General features: G+C 45.0%; 1 protein-coding gene across 2 annotated transcripts; it reads left to right on the forward strand.

The window, feature by feature from the left end:
* The first annotated feature begins 64 nt into the window (after positions 1 to 64).
* On the forward strand, positions 65 to 26478 carry KLHDC10 (kelch domain containing 10). Of its 2 annotated transcripts, XM_075722169.1 has the most exons (10): positions 65 to 179; positions 6432 to 6474; positions 9280 to 9509; positions 10050 to 10204; positions 11430 to 11578; positions 12191 to 12275; positions 13198 to 13264; positions 14457 to 14504; positions 23716 to 23855; positions 25129 to 26478. In XM_075722169.1, exons 1-10 carry the CDS (start codon positions 65 to 67, stop codon positions 25336 to 25338), a joined length of 1242 nt encoding a protein of 413 aa, XP_075578284.1. In that variant the 3' UTR covers positions 25339 to 26478. The 2 variants fall into 2 exon arrangements, with proteins under 2 accessions (XP_075578284.1, XP_075578290.1); XM_075722175.1 differs by lacking the exon at positions 6432 to 6474 and having other exon boundaries at positions 9288 to 9509.
* Positions 26479 to 27239: the final 761 nt, after the last annotated feature.

Raw genomic sequence — 27239 nt, forward strand, 5'->3', positions numbered from 1 at the left:
GGTCGATGGTAAGGGGAAGGGGGGGCTTTCCTAGGCTCGCCCTTGAAGAGGAGCGGGCGGGGCCATGTCGGCTGCTGATGGGGCCCGGGAGGGCGTCAGGGAGGCCTCGGGCAGGGTGGCGGGCGGCAGCGGCGGCCTCAACCGCTTCGTGCAGCTGCCGGGCAGGCCGCGCTCGGCGGGTGAGTGGCGGCCGGTCCGGGGGGGGCCACCCCCGTCCCCACGGCTCTGAGGGGACGGACGCCCTGCGGTTGGGGGGGGGGGGGGGGGGGTTGCCCTGCGGCTCTGGGAGTTGCCCTTCGGCTCTGGGATCTTTTTTTTTTGGGGGGGGAGCTGGGGTACCCTATGGATCTTGGATTGGTGGGGGGGGTCACCCCGTCCCCAAGGCCCGGGGGTGGTGTGGGGAGGGCCGGGTTATGTTCCTGGCCCGACGGCCCCGGGATATGGGGGCCCATAGCCGCGGGTGGGGGCGGTCACCCCTTTCCAAACGGTCTTAGGGTGTTGAAGGGGACCCAGAGTCTCGAAGGGTGGGGGGGCACCCCCCTCCTACGACCCCCGGGGATGGTGATTCTTCCCTCCCCATCCCGGCGGTCTCAGCGCATTGGGGGATGCTTGGATGCCCCGCTTGGGTGGTTCATCCTCGTCCCCATGGATATGGGGTGTGTGTGGGGGACACAGGGTACTCCACGGGCCCTCGTGGAGGTCAGCCCCATCTTAGTGACCCTAGATGGGCCTGGGCTGCCCCATGGTGACACACCCCCACCCTCCACAATCCCAATGTATCAGGATTTTGGGGTCCTGGGAGGGGTGATCCTGGGATGGGGGGGGTCCAGGCTACCAGAGGACCCTTGGATGAAACATCAGCCCACTCCTGTGCCCTGGGAATGGTGGTTCTTTCTCTTTTCCACCTTCCTCCTAGCAGTGTTGGTATGTGGGGGGGGTCACCCCACCCCAACAGCCCCAGGATATTAGGGGGAGGAGGCCAGGGTTAACCCACAATCACAGGATTGGGGAGATCATCCCCATCCCAACAGTTCTGCGATACTAGGAGGGATGTGGGGCACCCCATGGTTCTGTGATGGGGTGATGGTGGGGGGTATTCCCAGCTGGTTTGGGGTATCACCTCCTCCTTACCTCCATAGTATCTCCTGCCTTCAAGGGCCACATGGTGCTGGGGTACTGCCACCCAGGAGGTGGGTACCCCAGGGCATCCTTTTCTGCCCCTGGTCCTGCCACTCAGATTCCTTGGTGGGGGATGTGAAGCCCCTCACTGCCTCGGGAGTAGGAGCCTGTGTTCAGCATGTTTGGAGCACCAGTAACAGCTGGGAACGGGCTTTCAGACCAGGGTCCGTGTTTCCATCTCTGAAACCTGTCACGATCTGGAACTGCAGCAGAGGACGCCTTCGGGCCTTGTGCAGTGCTGCTGTGAATTTGCTAAGTGGCTCAACACCTTCTATTTTGGGGCAAATTCTTAAATGTATTTCCTTCCTTCTGTGATAAGGATCTCTTCGTTATACAAGAGCTGATTATCTTCACGTTCTTGAATTTTAATCATTGGCCTGAGCGAACCACCAGCGCATCCTCCTTACACGGTTGCAATGGTCCTGCTTTTGGCTACGGATCATGTCCCGATGTGGAATCCTGCCCTCTACCACCTGTGATGGGGCAGACGCTGCGGCCCTGGAGACGAACTACCCCTGTTCAGCTCAACCTTAGCACTTAAGTCCAGCCTTAACAAACCCAAAGCTGACTGCCAATCTTGCTAAAAAAACTACCTGATGGAAAAAAAATCCCTTTTGAGTCAATTGCTGGAGTTTTTTCCCCGTTTTGACACCTGTTAATGTCCTAGTTATAGAGCTCCAGCAGCAGCCCTTACATAACTGTTGAGATGGAGGAATATTTTTTCCCCCTCCTTTCATTTCCTCCAACCAGGTTTGTTTTCTTACCTCCCAATTCTATTTCAGAGTTTTCAGGAGGCATTCCTTCATTTTCCCTGCACCATTCAATGCCCTAGACTCTTTCCATAAAGCATGCTATCTCCTTTTTAATCCCGTTTTTATAAGTAAATTGACACCTGCGGCTTGGAGTCTGCTGATCTGACTGTGCAAAAAGATATTTTTTGCACTCTTCGCAAGCAACAGCATGTGGCAGAATTTAGAAATGAGGCATCCTGAAGCTGGAAAGTCATTGCAGGTGCAGCTCCAAGGCAGTAACCCCAGGGAAGGGGTATGTGTTTGTGAGAGGAGTATGTTTATTTAGTCCTGCTCCTGCCATTTCTGCTAGCTACAGCCAAATCTCTTTCCGGTAGCTGTGTTGGCAAAAGAGCTTGACCTGTTTCCATTTCCAGAGTTGCCTTTTAAGCGTGAGGTTAGCAGTTTCACTTCCCTCATCTTCTTTGCTCCCAAAGGATCTAGGAATCATTTTTTTCTGCTGCAGTTTGCTTTGGCTACTGCTGAGCCTCATAGCTGGCCCTGGAGAGGGACGATATGGGGGTCATTCTTCTTTTCCTTTCTGCTTACAGGTGTCTGAGCAGATGGTGGGACAGCCCAGACCCTTGGCCTCTTCCTTTCTTCTAGCAGCATGGTCATGATAAGAAAAAGCATAGTTTCAGGCAGGCTTTCCAAACAACTTTATATTCAACTCATTCATTATTTATTTTTAGGAAATGAATTCAGCTAATTAGACATTTTTTCCCCTCTTGTTTTAAAAATAAAAACAAAAGGCCAGCTGGCTAGCTTACTAACTGGACTAGCAGGTATTCCCCTCTTGTTTAACCTAGCCAGTGAGATGATGCTAGCAATTTTTTTTCCTGCAGTCATGAAAGGCAGGATAATCGAATGGAAAGAAAACACTTTTGTTCTTTGAAACTTGTCTTTGTGCTGCTCTGTTTGAAGCGCCTCTCGCCTTATGTTTGTGCTGCGTGTGATTCAGTGCAACCACTTGGTACCTTGCGGTTTAATTTTCTTCTTCTATAATTTTATTATAGAGCTATTAAAAAGTGGTAGAGAAATCCAGTGGGCTTGAGCGTAGCTGTTGACACATGCTGTGGTTCTGGGCATGCTGGTAGCATTTAATCTGCTCTATAACTTCAAGTAATCTGCTGGTGCTAAGGGATTTTTGTGTTGGTTTATTTTTTTCTTCAAGCTTTCCATAGATTTCTGTAGCTGTCAAGGAACCAGAGTTGGAATTTAATAAACTTTGATGCTTATGTTAGTCAGAATAGGAACAACATTTTATGAACTAGCAGGTGCAGTTCATCTTTGTCCTCCCTGTAAGGGGGACATTTTGAGTGGGAGTCTTGTTGGATGCCATTCAGGACCATTACACTTTCCTCCTCTGAAATGAAGGGTTTCTTTAAGTTTTCTTAATGAACATCTCTGCCCTCTCCTCTTTCTCGCTCCAGATCTATTCTGTATTCAAAGTCTTGGAGAGGCAGGAAACATGTCTCGTGCATCAGTTGCTGTGCTGCGTCACGTTGGGAAACTGAGGAATAGATATTTGTGCTGCCTTTTTGCTTACTCTCCTTCTGTTCTAATAGTATCTCTTGCAGGAGAGGTATTCAGTTAGGAATCTGTGCTAATAAAGTCAATCTGGGCCATCCAAGCAGCTCCCTCTGAATCACTTGAAAAGGGTGAATTTCACAGGGTATTAACAGGTCAGTGCTTAACGATAGCCATCAGATAGCTTAGTTCTAAATTAGGAGTTTCTTTAATTACGTCCCAGTCGTGATGTTTCAATTTAGTTCTGTTTGTGGAGCTTCTTATTCTCTGAAAGTTTTCTTGTTCTCATTTCTGCCCTCAGGACCAAGGAAAAGGAGTCTCCCTGTGAATGCACCTTCCCATCTGTCGTCGTTTAACCCCAGCCAGCAACTCAGCACCACGCAGCCGCTCGCTCACTCCCCCTGCCCCTGGGGTGGGGGAGAGAATCGGAAGAGTAAGAGTGAGAAAACTCCTGGGTTGAGATAAGAACAGTTTAATAATGGAAATAAAGTAAAATAGTAGTAGTAGTAGTAATAACAATATGATAATAATAATATACAAAGCAAGTGATGCACAATGCAATTGCTCATCACCTGCTGACCGATACCCAGCCAGTCCCCAAGCAGCAATTGCTGCTCCCTGGCCAGCTCCCCCCAGTTTCTATACTGAGCATGACGCCATATGGTATGGAATAGCCCTTTGGTCAGTTGGGATCAACTATTCTGGCTGTGCCCCCTCCCAGTTTCTTGTGCACCTGGCAGAGCATGGGAAGCTGAAGAGTCCTTGACTTTTAGTCAAGAGTACTTAGCAGTACTTAGCAACAACTAAACCATCAGTGTGTTATCATCATTACTCTCATCCTAAATCCAAAACCCAGCACTATGCCAGCTACTAGGAAGAAAATTAACTCTATCCCAGCCAAAACTGGGACACCATCCTTCCTTCCTGCTTCGCTTTGGAGTCCTAAACTGGGAAAGCAACTGCTTTCCAAATTATATCTGTCCACTTTAAAGCCATTTTCTAGAACTAGAGTTATGACCTCTTTCCCACAGATCTGTCTTGACTTGGTATATCTTATTGCTACTTTCCATGTCCGGCGTCAAAGAATTCACAGCGGGGCCCGCTGACTTGCAGCTTTTTGTAGTGATGGTGCCTTGCCGTGCTTCATTTAGTGTTGGGCGCTTCTTTAATCTGTGGCAGGTTCAGCTCTTGGGGAGGTGGGATTTGCTAACTAGAGGAGGAAGTTAGCAAACCCTTGGGTGTTTCCACCTTCCTGCACCGTCTAAAGTTTGAGCTTGTGTAATAGGCTCGTTGTGCACCTCTTAACGCTGGAGCAAAACCAGATCCAAAACTTACATGAATAATTTCAGTAGGAAATGTGACTCATCTGATAAAACATAATTAAATGGTAATGCAGTGCTTTATTGCAGGTGCAAGTCATAGAGCTTGTCTGCTAAAGAAACTAATTTGATTTAACTCTTCAGTAGATCCAGCTTTTACAGGTCGCTTCTTTAAAAAGACAGAACTAGAGGAATCTTTTTCTAAGACTTTCTTCTAAAGTGAATTAAGGTCACTTCAATTCTGACTAGAAGAGTTTGGTGACAATTTAACTCAGTTTAACATTGTACCATTGAGTTCATTGATACATTTGGGAGTGTGCTTGCATAGGTGACTCGGAAGATGTGTTTGATAATTTTTTTTTTCCTGTTTTGTGGGTAGATATGTCATCTTCTCTGGGCCTCTGTGAGTGGGAGGATCTAGTCCATTGAGACGAAGGAGTTAGCGAAGAGCAAAGCTTAAAAACAGCAGGCTGGAAATGTGAAGCCTTTGGAGAGAAGTCAGTTCTTACATGTGGAGCATGGCGTTGAGCAAACGCAGCTGGGGTCTGCTTGAATAGAGCGGAAAATCTGTTATTCTCGAGCAGAGCGAAATGAAATTGCTTGTGTTTGTAGCTACAGAGGTTGGCCCTGAGCTTTTGGAAACCTTGCTCTGGTTGGCATTTCCAGCCCTCCTTTCTCTGGGAGTCACTGCTGTGTAGCAGGCACAACACGAGGAAGCATTTTGGCCGCTCTCATCCCTGGTTTGATGTTCAACTTAACACTGAGAACAGTGGATTTCCCCTGAGCAGCTGAGTTGTGAATGCATGACCAGGGACAGGCATCGTTTCTCCTCTGCCATGAGGATTCCTAGCTTCTGACAAAGGACAGCTACTGAGTGAGTGTTTAATAGAAAAATTTGTTTCTGTAGTGCGCAGAGCCCTTTGAGTTGTTGGTGAGAGTAGTGGGAACGGGCAGGGAACTAGCGGCAGATGTGGTTTGCAGCAGGAACGGCTGCATGGAAATGGTGATCCTTTCAGACCGTCTTGGATGGGTACTTGCAAATACCTGTTTGACACCAGCTCTGGCTTCTGATGCCCTTTCTGTGTCTTGGAACTATCTTGAAAAAATTTCTTTTGAAGATAGGACATGGCTTTCTAGGTAAATGGGAAGAGGTGAAACCTGCTGGGCTGTGTATGGGCTTAACGTACCCATCTTGCTGTCTCGAGGTCCTGCGTGCATCAAGCATTGATCCCTTTCTGTTGAAACTCAACTGTTCTGGGGCTTTATAGCAAAGTCGGGCATCTTCTCTTTTTAATTTTGAGTTGAATGACAGAGAAGGCCTCCTTGGTTTTGTTTTTTAATTTATTTTCTTTGAATTGTGCCTCTTACTCTTTAGCCTGTTTGCTTTATATAAAGCTCAGCTTTCTTCTCCCCTCTTCCCTCTGGAAAATTCTCATGGCAAGTGTTATAACTAGAGGGAAATAGGATCTACAGTTAATGTAATATTTGAATTCCTTATTCCCTAACACCTTTTCAATTCAATGGGGATAGAACTAAATCCTCACTCCCCTGCAAAGGGTGTGCATCAGTGCTCCCAGTCTTCCCTGGAATTAAGCTTCCATTTCAGTTCTTTCAGGTCTTCTTTTTGGAGACCTCCAGGGCAAACACAGAAGAAGAAACAAGTAGGATGAGCTCCCTTTGGCCAAGCACAGACACATAAGCCCTTCGCCAGGATTTTCTATATAGGCTGCAGAGAGGCATGGGCACTTTTCAAGCACGGTTTTGTTTGCAGATATCCAAGATCAGATGAATTGCCCTCTTGAAGCATCGTAAGAGTCTGAACAATTGATTGTAAATACCTTTATTGCCAATGTGTTCACTTCAGAAAAGCAAATCCATCTCTTTGGATGGTTTCAGAGTTTAAAATAAAAAGCCAAAAGGGACAGATGTTTCTCTTTCCCTTTCTGAATCACCTCTGAAGCATGTAATATTTATTTAACAGTTTAGTCCAGCACTGAGGCCACTAATGGCTGCTGCTATTAGGAGATGTAATATCCACCCCTCCTGTGTGCGAATGTCTACGCCACGCTGGGTGCCCAATGGCCCTGTGCTGTCTCAGTAGCCAGCAGATTTTTCCGTTAATTCCTTAACTTTCTTCCCCTCCTTTTCAGCCAGTGCTTATTAGTTTCCTAAGTGGGGATTGCTGCAAGACGCAATTACTGGAAACAACCCAAATCTGTCAAAACTTAGCCACAAGGAGTTTGTCTGAACCCTGTAGAGCAGCTTAATTTTGGACAAGAGTTGGAGCTTAAAGCGGCAGCAAATGGGGAACATGATTAAGCACAGCTGCTTGTGCTGAGTTAAAATTCATTATTCAGTCCGGACAAATCATTTATTTCACCTTTCCTGTAGGAAAGATGCTTGATGCCTCATTTGTTTTTGCTCCCTGTGTCTGATTCACTGCTGATAATTGTAACAGGCTCTAAGAAGAAAACACGATGGGTCCTAATTAGATGCTTCACTGGATCCTGTTCCATCCTAAAAGTCTGTAAAAGAGCTGGGAGAGCAGGTGGGTGGTGAAGATCACTGGTTTGGTGAGGGGTCTTCAGGGATCTTCTTTTGATGATTTTTTTTTTTTTTTTTTGGTTTGCTCCTTATTGTCAAGTGAATCAAAGCAGGCCTGTCTTGAGGTGCAACAAGCAGAGGATGTGCTCGAGGGAGTGATGGTTACATGTTGAAATTGTACATTTTAGGGGACTATTATGTGTTCTCCTTCTCAAGATGAAGCTTAGACTCACCAAAACACTGTTGTATTGCATAGAAAAAATGATTTTTGAAACCTTCCTGGTTCAGTCAGCTTGGTATGTTCTACATGTGTCTCACAACCAGCTCCTTTGTTCAGGGACCTGATCGTTTTCTATTATTTTCATCTTTCTCATTCGTTACGTGGTCCTGTGTCTTGTTGGAGAAAAATATTCACGTCTGGCATGGTGCTTGGCTCTTGCTGTGCATCGAATTTGAGCAAGCTCAGAATTACTTTTTGATCACTTGTCAGCTCAGGCTTCAGTTGCTGTTGTCCAACAAGAATATGGCTGTTTAGATTTTCCTGGACTGAATTGGTCTTTTTGTCTATTCCAGTTGAGGTCTGAGCTTGAATTGTGCTCCCTGCTTTTATTTCCATTGGCTTTTAGGGAAGAGGGTGGGTAGGCAGAGGGCTTCCTTTTGGGAAGGGCTGCGTCTGCCAGTTGTCAGGCTCAGCCTGTAGGATCTCAAATGGGTTCCCTGCTGCTCTCCCTCCCAGTGCAAATGCCTTTGTCTATGAACAGATTTTACTTGCTGTATCAGACCCGTGTTGCTTAACGTTTAGGAAGCTCAGGGGTGTCCAAGTTGAAAGAGCCCTCTTGAGATACAAGATGCCAGGAGCAAAAGAGAAGAAATGGAGAGAAGGTTTGTGTAGGAGGGAGAGCAAATCATTAGTTTTTTTCTTTGTTCCCATCGGGCAGCTTTAAATATAAACATTTTGGAACTGTTTCCTAAGTGAAATCTGCCATACAGAATGACAGAAGGGGGAATTTGTAAGATATCTCAGAAATTGCTTTTATGGAAGGATTGCCATGCGGAAGGATTGTCGTGCGTTGACCTGCAGGCAGGTCTCCTCAGGCAGGTGTGGTCCAGGGGCTAGGGTGGATGTGGATGAGATGGTGACATGCAGAGGCTCTCCCCATTCCTGCTCGGAGAAGTGGATCTGTCATTACAGAGCTCTTTCCTCCTGGCTGCAGGCATGCTTCCCTCTAGCTAAACACCAGCTGCTCTTGTTGGAGGACCACCACAGTGGGTGTAGTCCTGACCCTCGGACACAAGCTCAGCTCCTCTGCTGACATTTCACTGAAGCTGGTTTACCTTCTGTCCTGGTTTTGGCTGGGATAGAGCTAATTTTCTTCCTAGTAGCTGGCATAGTGCTGGGTTTTGGATTTAGGATTAGAAGAATGTTGATAACACGCTGATGGTTTAGTTGTTGCTAAGTACTGCTTATGCCAGTCAAGGACTCTTCAGCTTCCCATGCTCTGCCAGGTACACAAGAAACTGGGAGGGGGCACAGCCAGAACAGTTGATCCAACTGCCCAAAGGGCTATTCCATACCATATGGCGCCATGCTCAGTATAGAAACTGGGGGAGGAGGGGTTGGCTGGAGGGAGCGATCGCTGCTCGGGAACTGGCTGGGTATCGGTCGGCAGGTGGTGAGCAATTGCATTGTGCATCACTTGCTTTGTATATTATCATTACAATTATTATTATATTGTTATTACTACTACTACTACTATTTTACTTTATTTCCATTATTAAACTGTTCTTATCTCAACCCAGGAGTTTTTCTCACTCTTACTCTTCCAATTCTCTTCCCCCATCCCATCGGAGTAAGGGGAGCGAGAGAGCAGCTGTGTGGTAGTTGCCGGCTGGGGCTAAACCACGACACCTTCTCATTTTGCTGTAGGCCATAGATGTCCACCAGCAAGAAGTGGCCATCGCTGCGTGGCAGACAACGCCAACTTGTATGTGTTTGGAGGCTACAATCCTGACTATGATGAGTCTGGTGGGCCAGAGAATGAAGACTACCCGCTCTTCAGAGAACTCTGGCGGTACAACTTTGCTACAGACACCTGGCATCAAATGGGCACTGAAGGCTACATGCCCAGGGAACTAGCTTCCATGTCACGTACGTATGGAAATTCAATTCCTATGGGCCTACTGCTGAAGCTATTTTAATCAGTGTCCTTGGTGGAATGCAAAACCAGGCAAGAACTGGGAAATCTGGATCCTGTTTCCAACTCTTCTGCAAGTGGGCCTTCAGTTTGGGTTGGTTTTGTGATTTTTCTTTCCCCTTTTGCTCAGGTTGAGGCAGAGGGAAAGAAAAAATTTCAAATGCAAGAGGTAGTCTTCAGGTCCTTAGCTTGATAGTTGCAAGGCACTTGTGCTTTCAGCAGCTAGGTGCTCAGTGCAATCAGACATCTCAAAGCATCCAAAAATAGATCTCTTTGTTCACTAGCCATTTTTAAAAGTAGGCCTTTGGTTACCATGGTTTTAGCTTGCATTCTTCCTCCTCTAGAGCATTTCAAAGCCATAAATGCGTAGTGTGAATTGTAGGGTATTTGAACAATATTGAACACTCGCTGCTTACTGTCTCCAGAGCAGAGAGTCGTTCTGTTTTACTGCGTCTCACAGCAACAAGTGTCTCTGCTCTGTCTCTCTCTCCTAGTTGTATTGCATGGTAACAACCTGCTTGTGTTTGGGGGCACTGGGATCCCCTTTGGGGAGAACAATGGCAACGACGTCCACGTCTGCAACGTCAAGTACAAAAGATGGGCTATGCTCAGTTGCCGAGGAAAGAAACCCAATCGAATCTATGGCCAGGTATGAAGGACAGCCCTTGTTGAGGCACTTTGAGTGTGCCTGCGTACGCTGCTCTGTGTGTCACAGAAAAGGGGTCAGAGCACGGAGATCTCTTCTCTGCTAGTAACCGAGTTGTTCTCTGTGTACGTAAGTGTAAGGAAAGACATAAAGAAATAGAGCGGTCTTGGTTCTTTGAGATTTCAAAGGAAAGGAATAGTTTTTTTGCAGTTAGAAAAGTCAAAATTTATTAACTAAATGCCTGATGCAGTTGAATAAAAAAGTATGTCTGATTTAAGGAGTGGTTGGTAGTTTCCAGAGTTGCTCTGTAGCCTCAAAGCCTTTGAAACCCAAAACTATAAATGAAAGAAAACAGTGGTTAGTAGGTCTTGTTTGTATTAGAATAACAACTTTTAAGACTTTCCATAATGTGGATGAACATGGTGTACAAAACCACTCACAAACTTACAAATTCACTTTCGCAGGAGGACTGCCACCTTTTGCTGTGCTTTCCACTAATACTGCCGAGATACTTGTGGTGCAGACATTTATAACCCAACTAATTTCTCATTTAGATGTGCACCAGACACTTGGGGGAAGGAAAGTAGTCTTCCCCTTGCCCAGTTCAGCTCGAGCTGGCCTTTGGCAAATGGGCAGCTGGGAGCAGAAGGAGCTTATATTTCTGCTTTCACCTTGGACTGCATCAGGGAATGGTGCCTGCACCACCTTCACAGTTTCACTAGGCTGACAGTCCACGTGCTTTTGAATTGTACAGGCTGTGTCTGGTGTGTAGTCTGACTTCTCCACTGTGTTTGGGGCTTTCTCTGTTAAGCTTAATGCTGCTGGCTATCTGATAGCTGGTTTGTAAGATTCTCTGTGACAGTATCTGCATAGGGTCAGCGTGGAAGAGATTCAGGGTTAACTGTGCTTTGGTTTTAGCTCCTGGGAGCCCCTGCTGCACAGATTTGTCTTGTCTGATGCCTGAAACTCAGCAGCTCCACTTCTTGTGTGTGGAGGTCCTCATCTTGTGACCGTGGAGTTACTTTCCATTCCTACAGACACCCCCTTGCCCCTATCTTTTGTGTGTCATCCTTGTTTGCCCTTCATGTTCCTCCCAAACATGTAATTTTCTAAGTTGTAGGTAGGGCGTTGCAAGCGGTCTCTTGCTTTGGGAGGGTGGGAATTCTCTCTTTTTCAGACACTGATGTCATGTGTCCTTTCTAACTGGTTTCTCTCTGTTACCTTCCAGGCCATGGCCATCATCAATGGTTGTCTCTACGTGTTCGGAGGAACAACTGGTTATGTTTACAGCACTGACCTACATAAACTAGACCTCAACACTAGAGAGTGGATCCAGCTGAAACCAAACAGTATGTCCTGTGACATGCCAGAGGAGAGGTGAGAAGCTGGACAGTCTCAGAGGGCTTTTACACAGGGGAGTCACCACCTTTATGGACAGGCTTCTGGACACTCTTAGAGCAGTGTTTTCGGCTGTGAACTTTGCACAACTGGTGCTTCAGCAGTCTGGTGTGCAGGGGGAGGTAGGGATGGGGTGTGAAGCCTTTGCCAGGACACTGATCTAGACTGTGGTGCCAGAACAGAGCTGGGGACTTGGGGCAGCTGGTGAGCGCTGAGGAAGGGAAGAAACTTCGGTTGATCCCTGTCCCTTGTCCTATTCTATAGCAAGGCATGGAGGAAGGAGGGCTGGGAGACTGATCAGTGACCATCTTAGTGAGAGAAAGGGCTGGAATATTGATGGCCGTCATGGTGCTCCATAAATCATTGCACTTAAGTTCTGTGGTGCTCTGCTCTCAGAAAATGCCTTTCAAGCTTCTGGGGTGCTGCTTAGATTGCTCATGAAAGCTTCCACATCTTCTGAACGCTCCCAACCTGAGGGACTGATACAACATAGCTGGGCTTGGGTGTTTGCTTAAAGCACTCAAATTTGCTAGTGTTTTCTAGAAGGCTTTTGTTGTTGCTCACTTGCACTAATTGCTTGTGCACCTTCAGGTACAGACATGAAATCGCACATGATGGTCAACGGATTTATGTCTTGGGAGGTGGAACTTCCTGGACAGCTTATTCCTTAGATAAGGTAAGGCCATCAGAAACCTGGATTGCTTGCCCGGGTAGGAGACTTTCTACAGTGAAGTATGACCAGCAGGGTCTCTTCATCTGGCTTTGCCTGGAGAGCTTGGTAAAAAAACAGATAACTAGGAGCAGATTGTTCTCCTACTTCTGTAAAACCTGGTGTTCCCACAAAGATGTTCTGTTGACTTACAGATGATGAATCTGTGGTACCCAGTGACCATACCATGCAAAACAGCTTCATTTTTGTAGACCTGTTATCAAAGATTCTTATTTTAAAACACCTGGGACATCTTTCTAAATGTTGTAGTTGTGCCAAAACAGGAAAGTGCCAAAGGAAGGAATTCCTTGATGTTAAATTCAGCTATTGGTATGGTGACTCTTTTCTTGACTTCTCCCTTAATCCCCTCCCTTTAATTGCCTTTCTTGTGGTAAACGTTTTTCTCCAATACAATTTGGGGAGGGAAGAGTGAACTAATCTTGAACGCTGAAATGATAAATGAGGAAACTTCAAATAGTGCTCTGCTTCCAAAAAAGCTGAAACTGCAGCAGTTAACATGACTTTTTATCTCTCCATTCTCTGCATTTCTTTCCTCCTTACGTGCAGTATGAGATAGGTATTTCTAAATACTTTTGAGAACTGGAGGGTGTGGGTTTTAATTGGTCCAGTTTTTTTAAAAGCAGTATTCTTTTTCTTCAGCTGTGGGGCTTAAATAGCAAAGCCTAAGATGAAAGCTTTAGTAAGCTGCTCCACTTTGAAGGTGATTTTATACCTGCTTAGTCACTGGCTGTGATTAGCTATTTTTGTTTTTACACTTAATGAAGAAGAGGTGTTATTTATAGTGGCTCCCTGGGTCAGAACATGTAACTGCGTCACTGTAGTGCTGGGAGAGCCAGGAGGAACTAACAGCTCCTCTTTGTCACTTCAGATCCATGCGTACAACCTTGAAACCAACACCTGGGAGGAAATTGCCACAAAACCTCATGAAAAAGTTGGTGAGTCTGGAACTTCATGTGTCGTCTTCCCCTGTAAACCAGAGAGTGGCCAAGATGCTCGAAGATGCTGTTTGCTGGCAGGCCGAAAGCCTTTTTTGTAACCTTGTACAGTATGTGACTTAACACTGGCTTCAGGACCCTGCTTGTTTAGAGCTTTAGCAGTGAGGACTAACCCATCTGAAGCACGTTTAGCGGTCTGGCTTCTCTCCCTCCCTGGGTGGGAAAGATGATAGTGGCTGGCTCTCCTCCCAGAAGATGACACACGTCATCTTTGCTCCCTCTGAGGGACCACATGCTGGCCTGGTTAGCAGTGGGGGTTTCCCTGAAACCTTGTAGGCTCTTGGCTGCTGCTTTTCACCAAGCCAGAGGTGAGAGCTGGAGTCTGTGGGGAATGAGATTCTGGCACGTTTCTTCCTTCCCTGAAGAGCAAGTAGGAGTCTGTCGTGGTTTAACCCCAGCCAGCAGCTAAGCACCACGCAGCTGCTCACTCGCTCCCCCTACCCCGATGGGATCGGGCAGAGAATCAGAAGAGTAAGAGTAAGAAAAACTCCTGGGTTGAGATAAGAACAGTTTAATAACGGAAATAAAGTAAAATGGTAGTAGTAGCAGTAATAATAACAATATAATAATAATATACGAAACAAGTGATGCACAATGCAATTGCTCACCACCCGTCGAGCAATGCCCAGCCAGTTCCCAGCAGCGATCACTGCCCCCTGGCCAACTCCCCCCAGTTTCTATACTGAGCATGACGCCATATGGTATGGAATAGCCCTTTGGTCAGTTTGGATCAACTATTCTGGCTGTGTCCCCTCCCAGTTTCTTGTGCACCTGGCAGAACATGGGAAGCTGAAAAGTCCTTGACTTTTAGTCAGGAGTACTTAGCAGTACTTAGCAACAACTAAACCATCAGTGTGTTATCAGCATTATTCTCATCCTAAATCCAAAACCCAGCACTGTGCCAGCTACTAGGAAGAAAATTAATTCTATCCCAGCCAAAACCAGGACAGAGTCAAACCTGAAACAGCCGGTAGCTAAATTAGAGATGTTATACCTGTGACTGTAGGAAAGCAGAAGCCCCTTATAAATGAAACAAGTGACTCCTATGCATGGTTATACGTTGAGATATAATCACCACTTGCCCAAGCACTTTAAAGCAACTATAGTTGATACTTTTTTTTATTCTCCTCAGGCTTCCCAGCAGCCAGAAGATGCCATAGCTGCGTTCAGATAAAAAATGGTAAGATCTGCCTCTTGAAAATTGGTGTATCTTATACAACAATCTTATACAGCAGTGACAAGCCCATCCTTCTAGCCTGAGAGATGCTGGCCTCTGGCACATGTTTAAGAGAACTGCAGGGCACACGTGTCTTTTCTGGAAGAGGATTTCTTTCTTGTTAACAGGCTGTAAGCTGCACAGTTGGCACCACTCTTCGTATGAGGGATCTTGCTGCTGTAGGCAAATTTACTTCTGTGCTGTGCAGTACTGTTGCTCTCTGGAACTCTGCAGCATTTTAGGCAACATGTAAATCTCCTTTGGATGTGTGGCCACTTCAATGTGAGATATCACATATTTTAGCCACAAGTGTCCATGATACTTTGCAACTTATTGGTTGCAAGCTCACAAACAGGTATAAATGATGCTCCTGCTACAGCTCAGTGCCTAACCTGTTAGCTTTACAGTCCACTGTGAAAAGCCAAGTGAGGCTAAGTGCTGGAAGCTGCTGTGAAAAGCAAAGTGGGGCCAAGTGTTGGAAGCCGCCTTCTTTAGAGACAAGATTGTTCAGGGATTTCTTTGATAGTGGGTCCTTTTCATGGTGTTGTAAATCCAGGATGCTCATATGGAGTGGATTATGAGGCAGTAGTAGAGTTAGCACCTGAGTCTTTCTATTCTCTAGTAAAGTGAGGGCCATTTTCATCGAGTCATAGAATCATAGAATGGTTTGGGTTGGAAGGGACCTTAAAGATGACCTAGTTCCAACCCCCCTGCCATGGGCAGGGACATCTTCTACTAGACCGGGTTGCTCAAAGCCCCATCCAACCTGGCCTTGAACATTTCCAGGGATGGGGCATCCACAACTTCTTTGGGCAACCTGCTCCAGTGTCTCACCACCCTCATGGTGAAGAATTTCTTCCTTATATCTAACCTAATCTCCCCTCTTTTAGTTTAAAGCCATTACCCCTTGTCCTATCACTACATGCCCTTGTAAAAAGTCCCTCTCCAGCTTTCTTGTAGGCCCCCTTCACATACTGGAAGGCTGCTATAAGGTCTTCCCAGGGCCTTCTCTTCTCCAGCCTGAACAACCCCAGCTCTCTCAACCTGTTCTCATAGGAGAGGTGCTCTCTGTGGCCCTCCTTTGGACTCACTCCAACAGGTTTTATATGTTAAGAGCTGCACGGAGCTTAGTAGAGCCTTTTGTTCTTCACTTTGATCCTCCAAATGTTCTTGCTGTAAACCACTTGTGCGGTGCCGTTTGAGGCACAGCTTAGAGGGGGCTTTGCATGTGCAATCTGTGTTCAATTACCCACAATTTTGGACGATAGAGTGTTTCTTCAACTAGATTTGGGCCTCTCCTGTAGCCTCGTCCTCCACGAATGCATTTCCCTGAACTTGATAAAAAATGAATTGCTCATAATGGGCTGAAGAAGCAGCTACAATATTGATCCTTCTTTTTGAAAGTCTTCAGATCAATTACTGAGTGCTGCATGTTAAAGGGTGGAGTGATACACCACATTATATTTCTTAGGAGTGCTAATTGTGCCAATAAAAGTAAGGTGGGAGCTGGGACCAGTCACCTTCATCGGCAGTATTTTGCTGCAGTGCAAGCCTCTGAGTTGAGAACTTGGGCAAAGCTGGGTGTGAGGACCTGCCTCTGGCAGGCAGCAGGAGTGGGAGGTGGGGCTGTGGCTGCTCCCCATGGGTTTAAAACCGCTAAAATCTGATCAAATCCAGGTGCCTGTGAACTTGCTACCTAGAATTTAAAATAACTCCCAAAACACACAAAGTATGTCTGGAGAAGAGACATTGCTTTATTCTGCACAGGGTGCAAGGTGGAGTATTTCCACAAATCAAGCACCCCTACTGAAGTTCATTTTGACATTTATACATGACAGTTAACACACCACACCTATTTAATACATAATCATTGAACTGACTGAGCATCCTCTTCTTCCATTGCTCTGTATCTTTTCCGCTTAATTTTAAAGCTACAGTGTGATTTCAATTCACTGCACATGCTCAAAAGGAATGTTGGAGGGGGTAGTCCTTTTGTCCCTCAATTGAGTCCGTGGTTGCAATCTCCCCCCTGCCGGAATTACCTTTCCCCCAGTTACCATGCTTCAGCAATTGCCCAATTTCTCAGCATCTTCTGGGGCAAGATGTTCCCTTTTATCACTGCTGACCTCTCATTTGTGCCCTTCCCTTATCTTTACAACCTTCTTTGTAGCAGGATGTTCCCATTGTCAGTCCTTGAAGTTCTACAGATTTGCATTCTTTGAGGAGGTACTCGTCAGTGAGGCATGCGTTGCTAATACCCTCTTATCTGGCCTACGCATTATTTACTACCTTGATTATTCTAAAATTTTCATGTGTTAGTTACCACTCCTAACTGTGATCCTTTCTTAACTACTACTAACTCCTGCACTATTTCTATTTCATCCAAGAAAAATATATACGTTTAAGGTAACAATTCCTCCCTTTGGAAGTTTCAGATATTTCATTTCAGACTTCCATAATCTTTGATCATCATTATGCTCGTGACAGAGTCCGCATAATTGCTTGTTTCATGCATCCAGACAAAATACAGGCAATTACAATTGTAATTGTAATATAGACAGAGACTTGTAGTAAACTTTGAAGCCGCCCAGTAAGGGAGAATCCAAATCCATGTAACGTTTCATTCAGCCATCCCATTTCCATTGTAGCTCTCAAGTCACGACTTGATTTTGCTACTTTTTTTATCTTGTCTTCGTTAATCATCAATTCAAAAGTTAGATTTAAGTCTATGTTTAGAATTCCCCAGTTCAGGGGCCTCAAGGCCAATTTTGGTAATGGGAGGCATACTGCTACTGTTATGGATTCTTCCGAATGACTGGATAAGTTGCAAGACTAGATTTCCATAACAGTATTACACTTAACAGCTTTCATTTTGTCTAAGATTAATAAACAACTTGGTTAAATATTAATGAGCTACTTGTCAATGTATACTGTTCCTATGGACATTGTAATTCCTTTTATGTTAAAATCTTGGTTTCCATATTATCATCAGAATCATAACTAAAATTATTTCTATTACAAACCACACTATACCCTGTATACAATCAAAATCTATGTATGATGCTTTCTGATCCCCAGTACAGTTCATGAATTAACTTTTAAAATTTCAAATGCAAAGAGTTTTCCTTCTGTTTTTCCCACAATCCACTTACCTGAGGGAAGTCCCTTTTTGATATGAGTGTAATGGATTCAGGGTCCTACTCCATCAAGCTTGACTGCAATATATGTGGTCAGGAGGACTTGAAAGGGTCCTTTCCCATATTCCATCAGGGGTTCGTTGTTCCAGGTTCTGAAATAGACCCAATCTCCTAGCTGAAATTCGTGGACTGTAGTGTCTAGGCCCAAAGGTGTTCTTAATTCTAGGTAACTATTAAGAGAAGGCAGAACCTTCCCTAGAAAAATGACATACTCTTTAAGGTATTGTTTCCCTATTAATTCTGTAGATCCTGGCTCATGATTTATACGTGGATAAGGTTTTCCATATAATATCTCGAAAGGGCTGACCTTTTCTTTGGACTTTGCTGTAATTCTTGCTCTCAGTAATGCTAATGGCAGAGCATCTGGCCATTTGAACTGAGTTTCCTGACAAATTTTGTTCAACTGCCTTTTAATTGTTTGATTCATTCTTTCTGCTTTCCCACTACGCTGCAGCCTCCATGGAGTATGTAAATCCCACCTTATTTGTGATAATCTTGACACTTCTTGAACTATCTCTGTAATGAAATGAGGTCCTCTATCTGAAGAGAACCCTTCTGGTACCCCAAATCTTGGTATAATTTCTTTTAACAAAATCTTTACTGCCTCTCTTGCTTTATTGGTGCAACATGGGAAAGTTTCGAGCCATCCTGAAAAAGTATCGACAATTACCAACAAATATCTATATCCATTACAATTACGTAATTTGGAAAAATCAATTTGCTAGTATTCCCCAGGCATAAAACCTCTTTTCACCTCTCTGGGAGAGGGGTCTCCTTTGGATCTTAGGATTATTTTTGACACAAATTTCACATTGTTGTGTAATGCTTTTAGCAATTGGCATCATACTGATTCCTACAGCGTATCTCTTTACTGCTTCAATTAAAGCTTCAGTTCCCATATGCGTACTCTTATGGGTTCACTCCATTAACTCCATTATTTGTGGAGTTACAACACATTGTCCAGTTGGGATTACCCACCATCCATCAGTAGTCTTTAGGCATTTCAATAATTCAGCCAACTTTTTTCTTTTTCTGTATAATTAGGGGTGTCGATTTTGAAAGTTCTTTCTGGGACTAAGGCTGCTATGGTTGTTGACAGCAACAGGCTGATAGTTGTCTCTTTACATTCTTCAACTGTGTCTGCCCCCAGTAAGATGTCATCTACCTATTGTAACAAGGTAGTGGTGGTCTCCTTACCTTGCCATGGCTCCAGTTCTTTTGCTAGTACATTACCAAAGATTGTGGGGCTGTTCTTGAATCTTTGGGGAAGCACTGTCCAGCACAACTGCATTTTGCGTCCTGTTGTAGGGCTTTCCATTAGAAGGCAAACAGCTTCTGGCTTTGTTCTTCCAATGGAATGCAAAAGAAGGCATTCTTTAAGTCCAATACTGTAAAATAGTTGTTTGAATCAACTATTGTTAAAAGTATAAGGATTGGGTACCACTGGATGTATGTCAGTCACTATCTGATTAATAGCTCTTAGATCTTGTACTAAATGGTATTCCTGTGAATGTGGCTTTTTAATCAGCAAAATCAGGGTATTATATTCCAATTGGCATTATCGTAACAGTCCATATTTTAGAAACTTATTAATCATAGGCTCCAGTCCAACACAGGCCTCCATTTTTATTGGGTATTGTTTTCATCTTACTGGCTTTGCTCCTGGTTTCAATTCCACTCTCACTGGTTTTGCTGATTTAGCTCTTCCAGGTTTCTTGGTTGCCCAGATAAAAGGGATTACTGCATTCATGATTTCAGAGGAGGCTTCAATTTGCTTCTCCTTATTTCCAGCACCTTGTGCCTCTGGAAATTCCTGTAACGTATACACTTGTGCTTCCCAAGCATTATTTTGCAGAATACGTACTCAAACTTTGTTGCGATCAAAGCTTATTTGTGCTCCCAATTTATTTAATAAATCCCTTCCCATCAGAGGTAACGGACATTCTGGCATATACAAAAATGCATATGTAAGTATTCCCAATTTCACACTTAATCGGTTGAAAGAAAGGTCTGACCTCTCGTTTTCCCATGGCACCAGTCACTGATGTAGAGAATTTGCTTATGGGCCCTTTACAGCTATTTAGTACAGAATACATTGCCCCTGTATCAACTAGGAATTTAACTGTCTCATTCCCCAGCTTGACTGAAACCAGGGGTTTGGCTGGGGAATCTAATTTCTCAACCCCCAGTCCCTATCAATCTGAATCTTCCATGCCAATCATAAGTATAAGTCTGCCTCCAGAATGGGTGCAGACAGGGATGTCCATTTCTTTGGGCATTTGTTCTTCCAGTGTCCCTTTTCCTTGCAAATCACGCACTGATCTCTTCCCAAAGGGACTCTATTTCCTATATTTCTTCTTGTTCCTTGCCCCTTTTCATGCCCACAACCTCTTGGGAAACCTCTTCCCCAAGAGGAAATTTGTGCTTGAGCAAAAGCAGCTGCTGAAATTGCAGCATCTTGCTTTCTATCCTTCAATTTCTCTTTCTGCTTTTCCTTCCTTTCCAATCCTTCCCTATTATTCTATACCTTATATGCAATTCCTATTAACTGAGATACTGATGTTCCAGGCGTGCCATCTACCTTTTGCAACTTTCTCCTTATGTCCGGTGCTGACTGCCCCACAAAGTAGTAAAAGTCATTCTGTTAGCCTCATCCTCAGGATCCAAATCCATCCACTTCCAGGCTGTTTCACACAGTCTCTTATAAAAGACAGAGGGGTCCTCATCTTTACCTTGCACCACCTGATACAGTTTTGCAAGGTTTTTAGGTCTAGTTACCCCATGCTTTATTCCGTATAATATCAAAGGCTGATATTGTTTATTCATTAATCTGCCCGCCCCTGTATGTGGATCACGGTCCAGCTCTTGTGCTGGCATAAAACAATCTGGACCATCCCTTGCATTTAGTCTCTCATTTTCCTCCCGAACTTTTTCCAGCACGGTTCTCTTTTTTCCTTAGGCAGAAATAAAGTGTTTAGCAACACCTATGCATCTTTCCAATCTGGGTCATAATTCTCAATTATCATTTTAAAGGACCCATATATTTTCTCTGGATTTTCCTGATATATGACCCAGCAGACTCCTTCCAACTCATTCTGCCCGCTATGAGGCTAAATTCTTCACTACCCCTTCTCATACCAACAACAACATCCTGATCCCTATCTGGGGAAACCAGCAATTGCACATCTCTCTTCTGTTTTCAAACATTTTTCCCAATACTACAAGCAGAATAACACTGAGGCAATTTCTTTCTATCCTCCATCCTCATCAATACATTCAAATCAGATATCAACAGTTTACATTTCTTCCTTGTTTCATGATCATTTCTTAAAGTAAAGAACAAATCCACATATGGGATTTCATCCCATTTATCCTGCCTTCTGCAAAACAACGTAAGTTGCAAAATTGTATTATAATTCAAAGATCCTATTTCTGGCCATTTTTCTTGATCTTCTGATATATCCACCGGCCACCGTTGATTACAATAATCTATTAGCTTTTCCCATATTAACAGATCACCTCCAACCTTACTCCAATGTTTTAACATATAATCCAACGGGGAAGCCTTAATTATTCCCCCTTCTTCAGAAGTCAAATTTCCCATCTGTAAATATTTTACAATGTATCACCGTACAACAATATTCTCTAAAATCACCAATAATATTACCAATATATCACAATACAACAATTTAAATAACCAATTGTACCAAAATACAAGTGCACTGTACCAAACCCAACTCTACCTGCTCCAGTCATCACCATAGTAGCTCAGGAGAAACCAAAATACCAAAACCAACTCTACTTGCTCCAGTCGTCACTGTAGTAACGCAAGAGAAACCAAAATACCAAAACCAACTCTACCTGCTCCAGTTGTCACTGTACTAATGCAGGAGAGACCAAAATACCAAAATGTGGCAGCTGCAATTAATTCACCAACTTGTACTTTAAATGGATACACTTAATACATCAAAATAGTAATGTCTCTATCCTGGTATCAATCGGCCATTCACCACGCACCAGGGAATTGCAGGGGGAATCCCTGGAAAAAGTCATCCGGTGTGTGCTGGAGTTTGACTCACGATCCCTCCAGCAGTAGCAAATGTCGATTGAAGTCCGGTCTCAAAATCCAAGTCCCATCTGGGTCGCCAAAACTGTTACCCATAATTTAAATTAACTCCCGAAACACATGAAGTATGCTTAGAGAGGAGACATTGCTTTATTCTGCACAGGGTGCAAGGTGGAGTATTTCCACAAATCAAGCACCCCTACTGAAGTTCATTTTGACATTTATACGTGACAGTTAACACACCATGCCTGTCTAATACATAATCATTGAACTGACTGAGCATCCTCTTCTTCCATTGCTCTGTATCTTTTCTGCTTAATTTTAAAGCTACAATGTGATTTTAATTTGTATCACAGTTAGGAGTGGTAACTAACACATGAAAATTTTAGAATAATCAAGGTAGTAAATAATGCGTAGGCCAGATAAGAGGGTATTAGCAACGCATGCCTCACTGACGAGTACCTCCTCAAAGAATACAAATCTGTAGAACTTCAAGGACTGACAGTGGGAACATCCTGCTACAAAGAAGGTTGTAAAGATAAGGGAAAGGCACAAATGTGACATCAGCAGTGATAAAAGGGAACACAACAACGAGAGGATATGGGTTCAAGTTGCGCCGGGGAGATTTAGATTGGATATTGGGAAAAATTTCTTCACAGAAGGGGTAGTCAAGCATTGGAACAGGCTGCCCAGAGAGGTGGGGGAGTCCCCATCCCTGGAAGTGTTCAAAAAACGGGTAGATGTGGCACTTTGGGACATGGTTTAGTGGGCATGGTGGTGTTGGGTTGATGGTTGGACTGATGATCTTAAGAGATCCTTTCCAACCTTAATGATTCCTAGTTTCTACTTTCATTAAAAATAATCCAGCCACCAAGCCAGGAAACACAAAATTGCTACTCTACCCTTAACTGGTTTAGTGGTGGACTTGGCAGTGTTGGGTTAATGGTTGGACTGGACGATCTTAAAGGTCTTTTCCAACCTCAACGATTCGATGATTCTATGATCTTGCCCCAGAAGATGCTGAGAAATTGGACAATTGCTGAGGCATGGTAACTGGGGGAAAGGTAATTCCGGCAGGGGGGAGATTGCAACCACGGACTCAATTGAGGGACGAAAGGACTACCCCGTCAACATTCCTTTTGAGCATGTGCAGTGAATTGAAATCACACTGTAGCTTTAAAATTAAGCAGAAAAGATACAGAGCAATGGAAGAAGAGGATGCTCAGTCAGTTCAATGATTATGTATTAGACAGGCATGGTGTGTTAACTGTCATGTATAAATGTCAAAATGAACTTCAGTAGGGGTGCTTGATTTGTGGAAATATTCCACCTTGCACCCTGTGCAGAATAAAGCAATGCCTGCTTCTTAATACAGAAAGAAACCATTAAGGAGTTTTATTCCCCGATTTCGGTGACAGGAGGGTCCTCCTTATCCCCTGCATCCACGATCCTTCTGTGAACCATTCTAACTCGAGTGTAACTGGATTTTCCTTTGTGCACTTCTTCCATGCAAGTAATAGAGTGAACCTTACCATTCTCAAGTTTTTAAATAAGTTGCTGCTAACCAAAGCCGCGTAAAAAATCATATTCGCGATAAATCGGTGTAGTCGGCAGGATCCACAAATCTGTATTCATGACAAAGATGTCCCTGCCCGTGGCAGGAGGGTTGGACTTAGATGGTCTTTAAAGGCCTCTTCCAACCCAGACCATTCTGTGATTCTGTAAGTAGCCTCCGTGGGTATGGACAGTGTGCTGGCACTGATTTGGGAGGTCCTGAGAGCTTGAGGTAAAATAATTGTTGATCCTAAAACTGTTTTGGAAAGGTGATTGCTGACTTCAGTCACCGCACGTTCCGCAGCTGCTGATGAAGGATGGCTGGGCCTGTAAGCACCGTGGGTTTCCTCTCTTACAGATGTGTTCGTTTGTGGAGGCTATAACGGAGAAGTGATTCTGGGAGATGTTTGGAAGCTGAATCTGCAAACTTTCCAGTGGGTCAAGCTCCCAGCTGCCATGCCGGAACCAGTGTATTTTCACTGTGCTGCTGTCACACCAGTAAGTGACTCATTTCTTTCCTGTGTAGCTGAAGTTCAAGCTGTTCATCCAAGCACTCTGACGTTTGCGTGGGCTGCAAACAGAGCTGAACCGATGTTACCAAGGAGGTGATCTCCACTGGATGCAGCATCTTTAGGGAGGCAGAGGGCCAGTGTGAGGTCACTGCATTGACTCCTCTTAACTCCTGCTGCTGTTTGAAGAGCGGTAGCGCACAGTATATTCTGCTTTTTAAAAGCAGTGATGCAGAATTTTAGCTTTTAAACTGTATCAGCTCCAAGGAGTAATTTCATGTGTGAACAGCAGTTCCTGTTTGCAAAAGGGGAAAAAAAAAAAAAAAAAAAGCACAAATAACCTCTCCAAGTAAACTGGTTTTAGCCTACTGAGAACAGCCTGAGTTGAAAGATTAGCAGGTGAGCAGCCCTCTTTGGGAACCACTGCTGATGGGAAGGTTGGTATTGCTAGAGCTTTTTGCTGTAACTAGAAGCTTAGAGACACCTGGTTGATAAGCAGCAGGCAGCAAGAAATGCATTTAGGTGTGGCTTCAGCCTCCTTCAGCTGATCATTGCCTCGGGGCAGCATAGGAGGGCAGAGATTGGGTTCTTTGGTTATAAGAACAGGTGCCACCTAGTTTGGAGATGGTTATAAATGCAACTCTTTCTGGGAAGCTGTAGGCCTGATAAAGGTGTTTCCCAGGCAGCTCGGTGACTGCAGGTGGGTGCCTGGACAGCAGGAATGCCCTTTCTTTTCCTGTATCTTGAAAAAATGCCACTCGCAAAATAGGTCAGCAGCTGAGCTTTTCCCATCTCTCTGCGTTCATGTCATTCCCGCAGCAGGGTTATGCTGAGCCAGCAGAGAGATAGTGCAGCACGTCTTTGTATGGTGTGGTTTTAGTTTAAAAAAAAACCCGGACATTCTTTTTAGCTGAAACCTAAGTTTGGTTCTATACTAATTTATTTGCCCCACTCCTAAAATTGTTTTTTTGGGGTAGAATTCACCTAAAATACAGAGCAAAGCACTCTAAGCTAGCAGATACGTGCTTCAGGGTGGGACACGTGCCCTTCCACGGTGATTCCTCCCCTTGGCTACGCGAGGAGCCCGGGGTGGCTGGCTCAGGCAGTGACACTTGAGATGAATCTCGCTCTGTGATTAACCAGCTGGGAATCTGGAGAGTCAAATCCCGATTTTCCTGGCTGCGTCGCTCCTCAGCACCTTCTGGTGTGCCAGTTTGGTCTGTGCCCTGCATAACTCCCCTCTCCCCCCTTTTCCCATCTAGGCTGGCTGCATGTATGTTCACGGAGGGGTGGTCAACATCCATGAAAACAAACGGACTGGCTCTCTGTTTAAAATGTGGCTGGTGGTACCCAGCCTGCTGGAACTGTCGTGGGAGAAGCTGCTGGCATATTTCCCTCATCTAGCAACTCTCTCCAGATGTCAGCTTTTGCACCTTGGACTGACGCAGGGACTCATCGAGCGGCTAAAATGAGAACAACTCATGCTTCTGTCCAAGACATACTACATCCAAGAAGCCCCCTCCCGCCCCCGTTTATGGATACCGTGGATGGTCTTGCTAAGAACATGGAGGAACCTGCTCAACGCCTTAGCAAATACATTGATGCCTTTCTAGAAATTTTTACTTTTAAGTTGTTGAAAATCCACTTTATTTATTTATTTATGGGTCTCTAAATTACACCATTAATCAAAAATAGTCTCTGGGACTAATCCATACCATCCAGCCATCAAACTGTCATCAGCACATGCTTGCAACTTAATTGGGGAGGGTGGGGAGCTTAGCGAATGTCTGAGCCCATGCTTACACGTGGCGCATTCAACTTACTATTTTCACAAGATGTATGTAACGGAGGACGTTCAATGCAGAACAACAGCCGACCTGTTCTTTTGCTTTGGATCATCCCCCTAAAGCCCAGCTGAGTTCTCCCTCTATAAAAACCGAGAACTCCTGCCGCTTGAAGGCTTTGCATGTGTTTCATGGGCATGTTCCCATCTCTTTGAGCTTCAGAAGACGGCTGGAACGTCGCACGGGGCAGCAAGCGAAGCTTTGCCTGTGCAGCTTTTCTGGTGCAATGTGCAGTGATTTGAAACACCCCATGTCTGTGTTCCTCACCTTTTCATATTGAAAGGTTTGCTTGGAAGACTGGTTAAAAGTTGCCACTTAATGGACTACTGTGTAGTTTACTTGGGGTGGTGAGGGGAGGGCAAAGGTTTTGCTGAATCATTTTTTTAACCCCTTTCTGCTCACATTGCACTCTGAACGAGCGAACGGTGAAAACTCGCCCCATAGATTTCAGAGCTGTCTTTTAACTTGCAGCGTGTCGTACCTAGTGCCTGGGTGAAAGCCACCCATGCCAACTCCATCCTGGTTATCAGCACCTGACTCTAATGCGTACCTGTAAGCTTTTGGGTTTCCTTCCTCCCACACATCACACGTTGGCCTTTTTCTAGTTAGCTTCATGTTCCTCCGGGGGTGGGCAATGTTATTGCTGTGTGTGGTTTTAACATGGATCCTTGGAAACTCATGGATCACTCATCCCAGGAAACACAGCATCAAAAAAAAAAAAGAGGAGAGGGGACATCTCTTCCTCTGAGCACTGGTCAGGTCTGCATTTTTAAGTGCCCCCCCCCCCCCCCGTTTTTGGTTTGTTTTTTTTTTTTTAAATCAGCTTTTATTAATACCTTCCCCTCCCATCATCAAAGGCAAGGGTTAGACTCTGGGGTTTTAGGTTCTTTTTAAGAGATTGCATTTATGTTTAAATAAACCATAGCATTGTCCTCATGTCATTAATCTGATCGAGTCACTGCTACCCCTCCTGGGGAGCACCCGCCCCTGATGTTACCACTTGCCCCAGTCTTAAGCTTCCCCTGTTCTTGGGGATAGATTCCCCCACGCTTCTGTAGCCTTGGTTGCTGCCTTTTTTCCCCCCAAGACCCAGAAAAATAAAGGTTGGGCATCATCGCTGAAGCATTCCCTGGTGCTTTCGACCACAGAAAGTGGTGGCAGCTGCTTGTCTCTCTGTTGTATCTGTCCCCTCCATTGTACCTTCGCAGGACTCGCGGCTCACCCGGCAAAGCCAGGACCCTCAGCTGTGCCATGTGGCTTTCACAGTCCCCAACATGACCTTTAGGCTGGCGTCTAAGAGCCTGCAGGGCAGAAAACCTTTGCTCCCAAGAGTATTATCACCCTATTTCAATCCCTCCCAAGCCTCCCTGGCTGTTTGCAGCATCCCACTGCTCCTGGCTCCAGGGCTGACCCCAGACCCTGCCGGCAGCTGTGGGCTGGGGAAGGGCTACCTGCTCTCCTGCCCCCGGCTTCTGGTGTCCTCTGCTGTAGGACCATGTTGGGCCAAGGGGCCTTTTCTCCAGCTCCCT

The sequence above is a fragment of the Pelecanus crispus genome, chromosome 1, assembly GCF_030463565.1.
Source record: "Pelecanus crispus isolate bPelCri1 chromosome 1, bPelCri1.pri, whole genome shotgun sequence".
Lineage (NCBI taxonomy): Eukaryota > Metazoa > Chordata > Aves > Pelecaniformes > Pelecanidae > Pelecanus > Pelecanus crispus.

Excerpts from the sequence above, each read along its gene's own strand:
- KLHDC10 (XM_075722169.1), top strand. The coding sequence starts at position 65 with ATGTCGGCTGCTGATGGGGCCCGGGAGGGCGTCAGGGAGGCCTCGGGC. Across the intron at positions 180-6,431 it reads GGGCAGGCCGCGCTCGGCGG|GTCTTCTTTTTGGAGACCTC; the intron begins GTGAGTGGCGGC and ends CAGTTCTTTCAG. Across the intron at positions 23,856-25,128 it reads ACTGTGCTGCTGTCACACCA|GCTGGCTGCATGTATGTTCA; the intron begins GTAAGTGACTCA and ends TTTCCCATCTAG.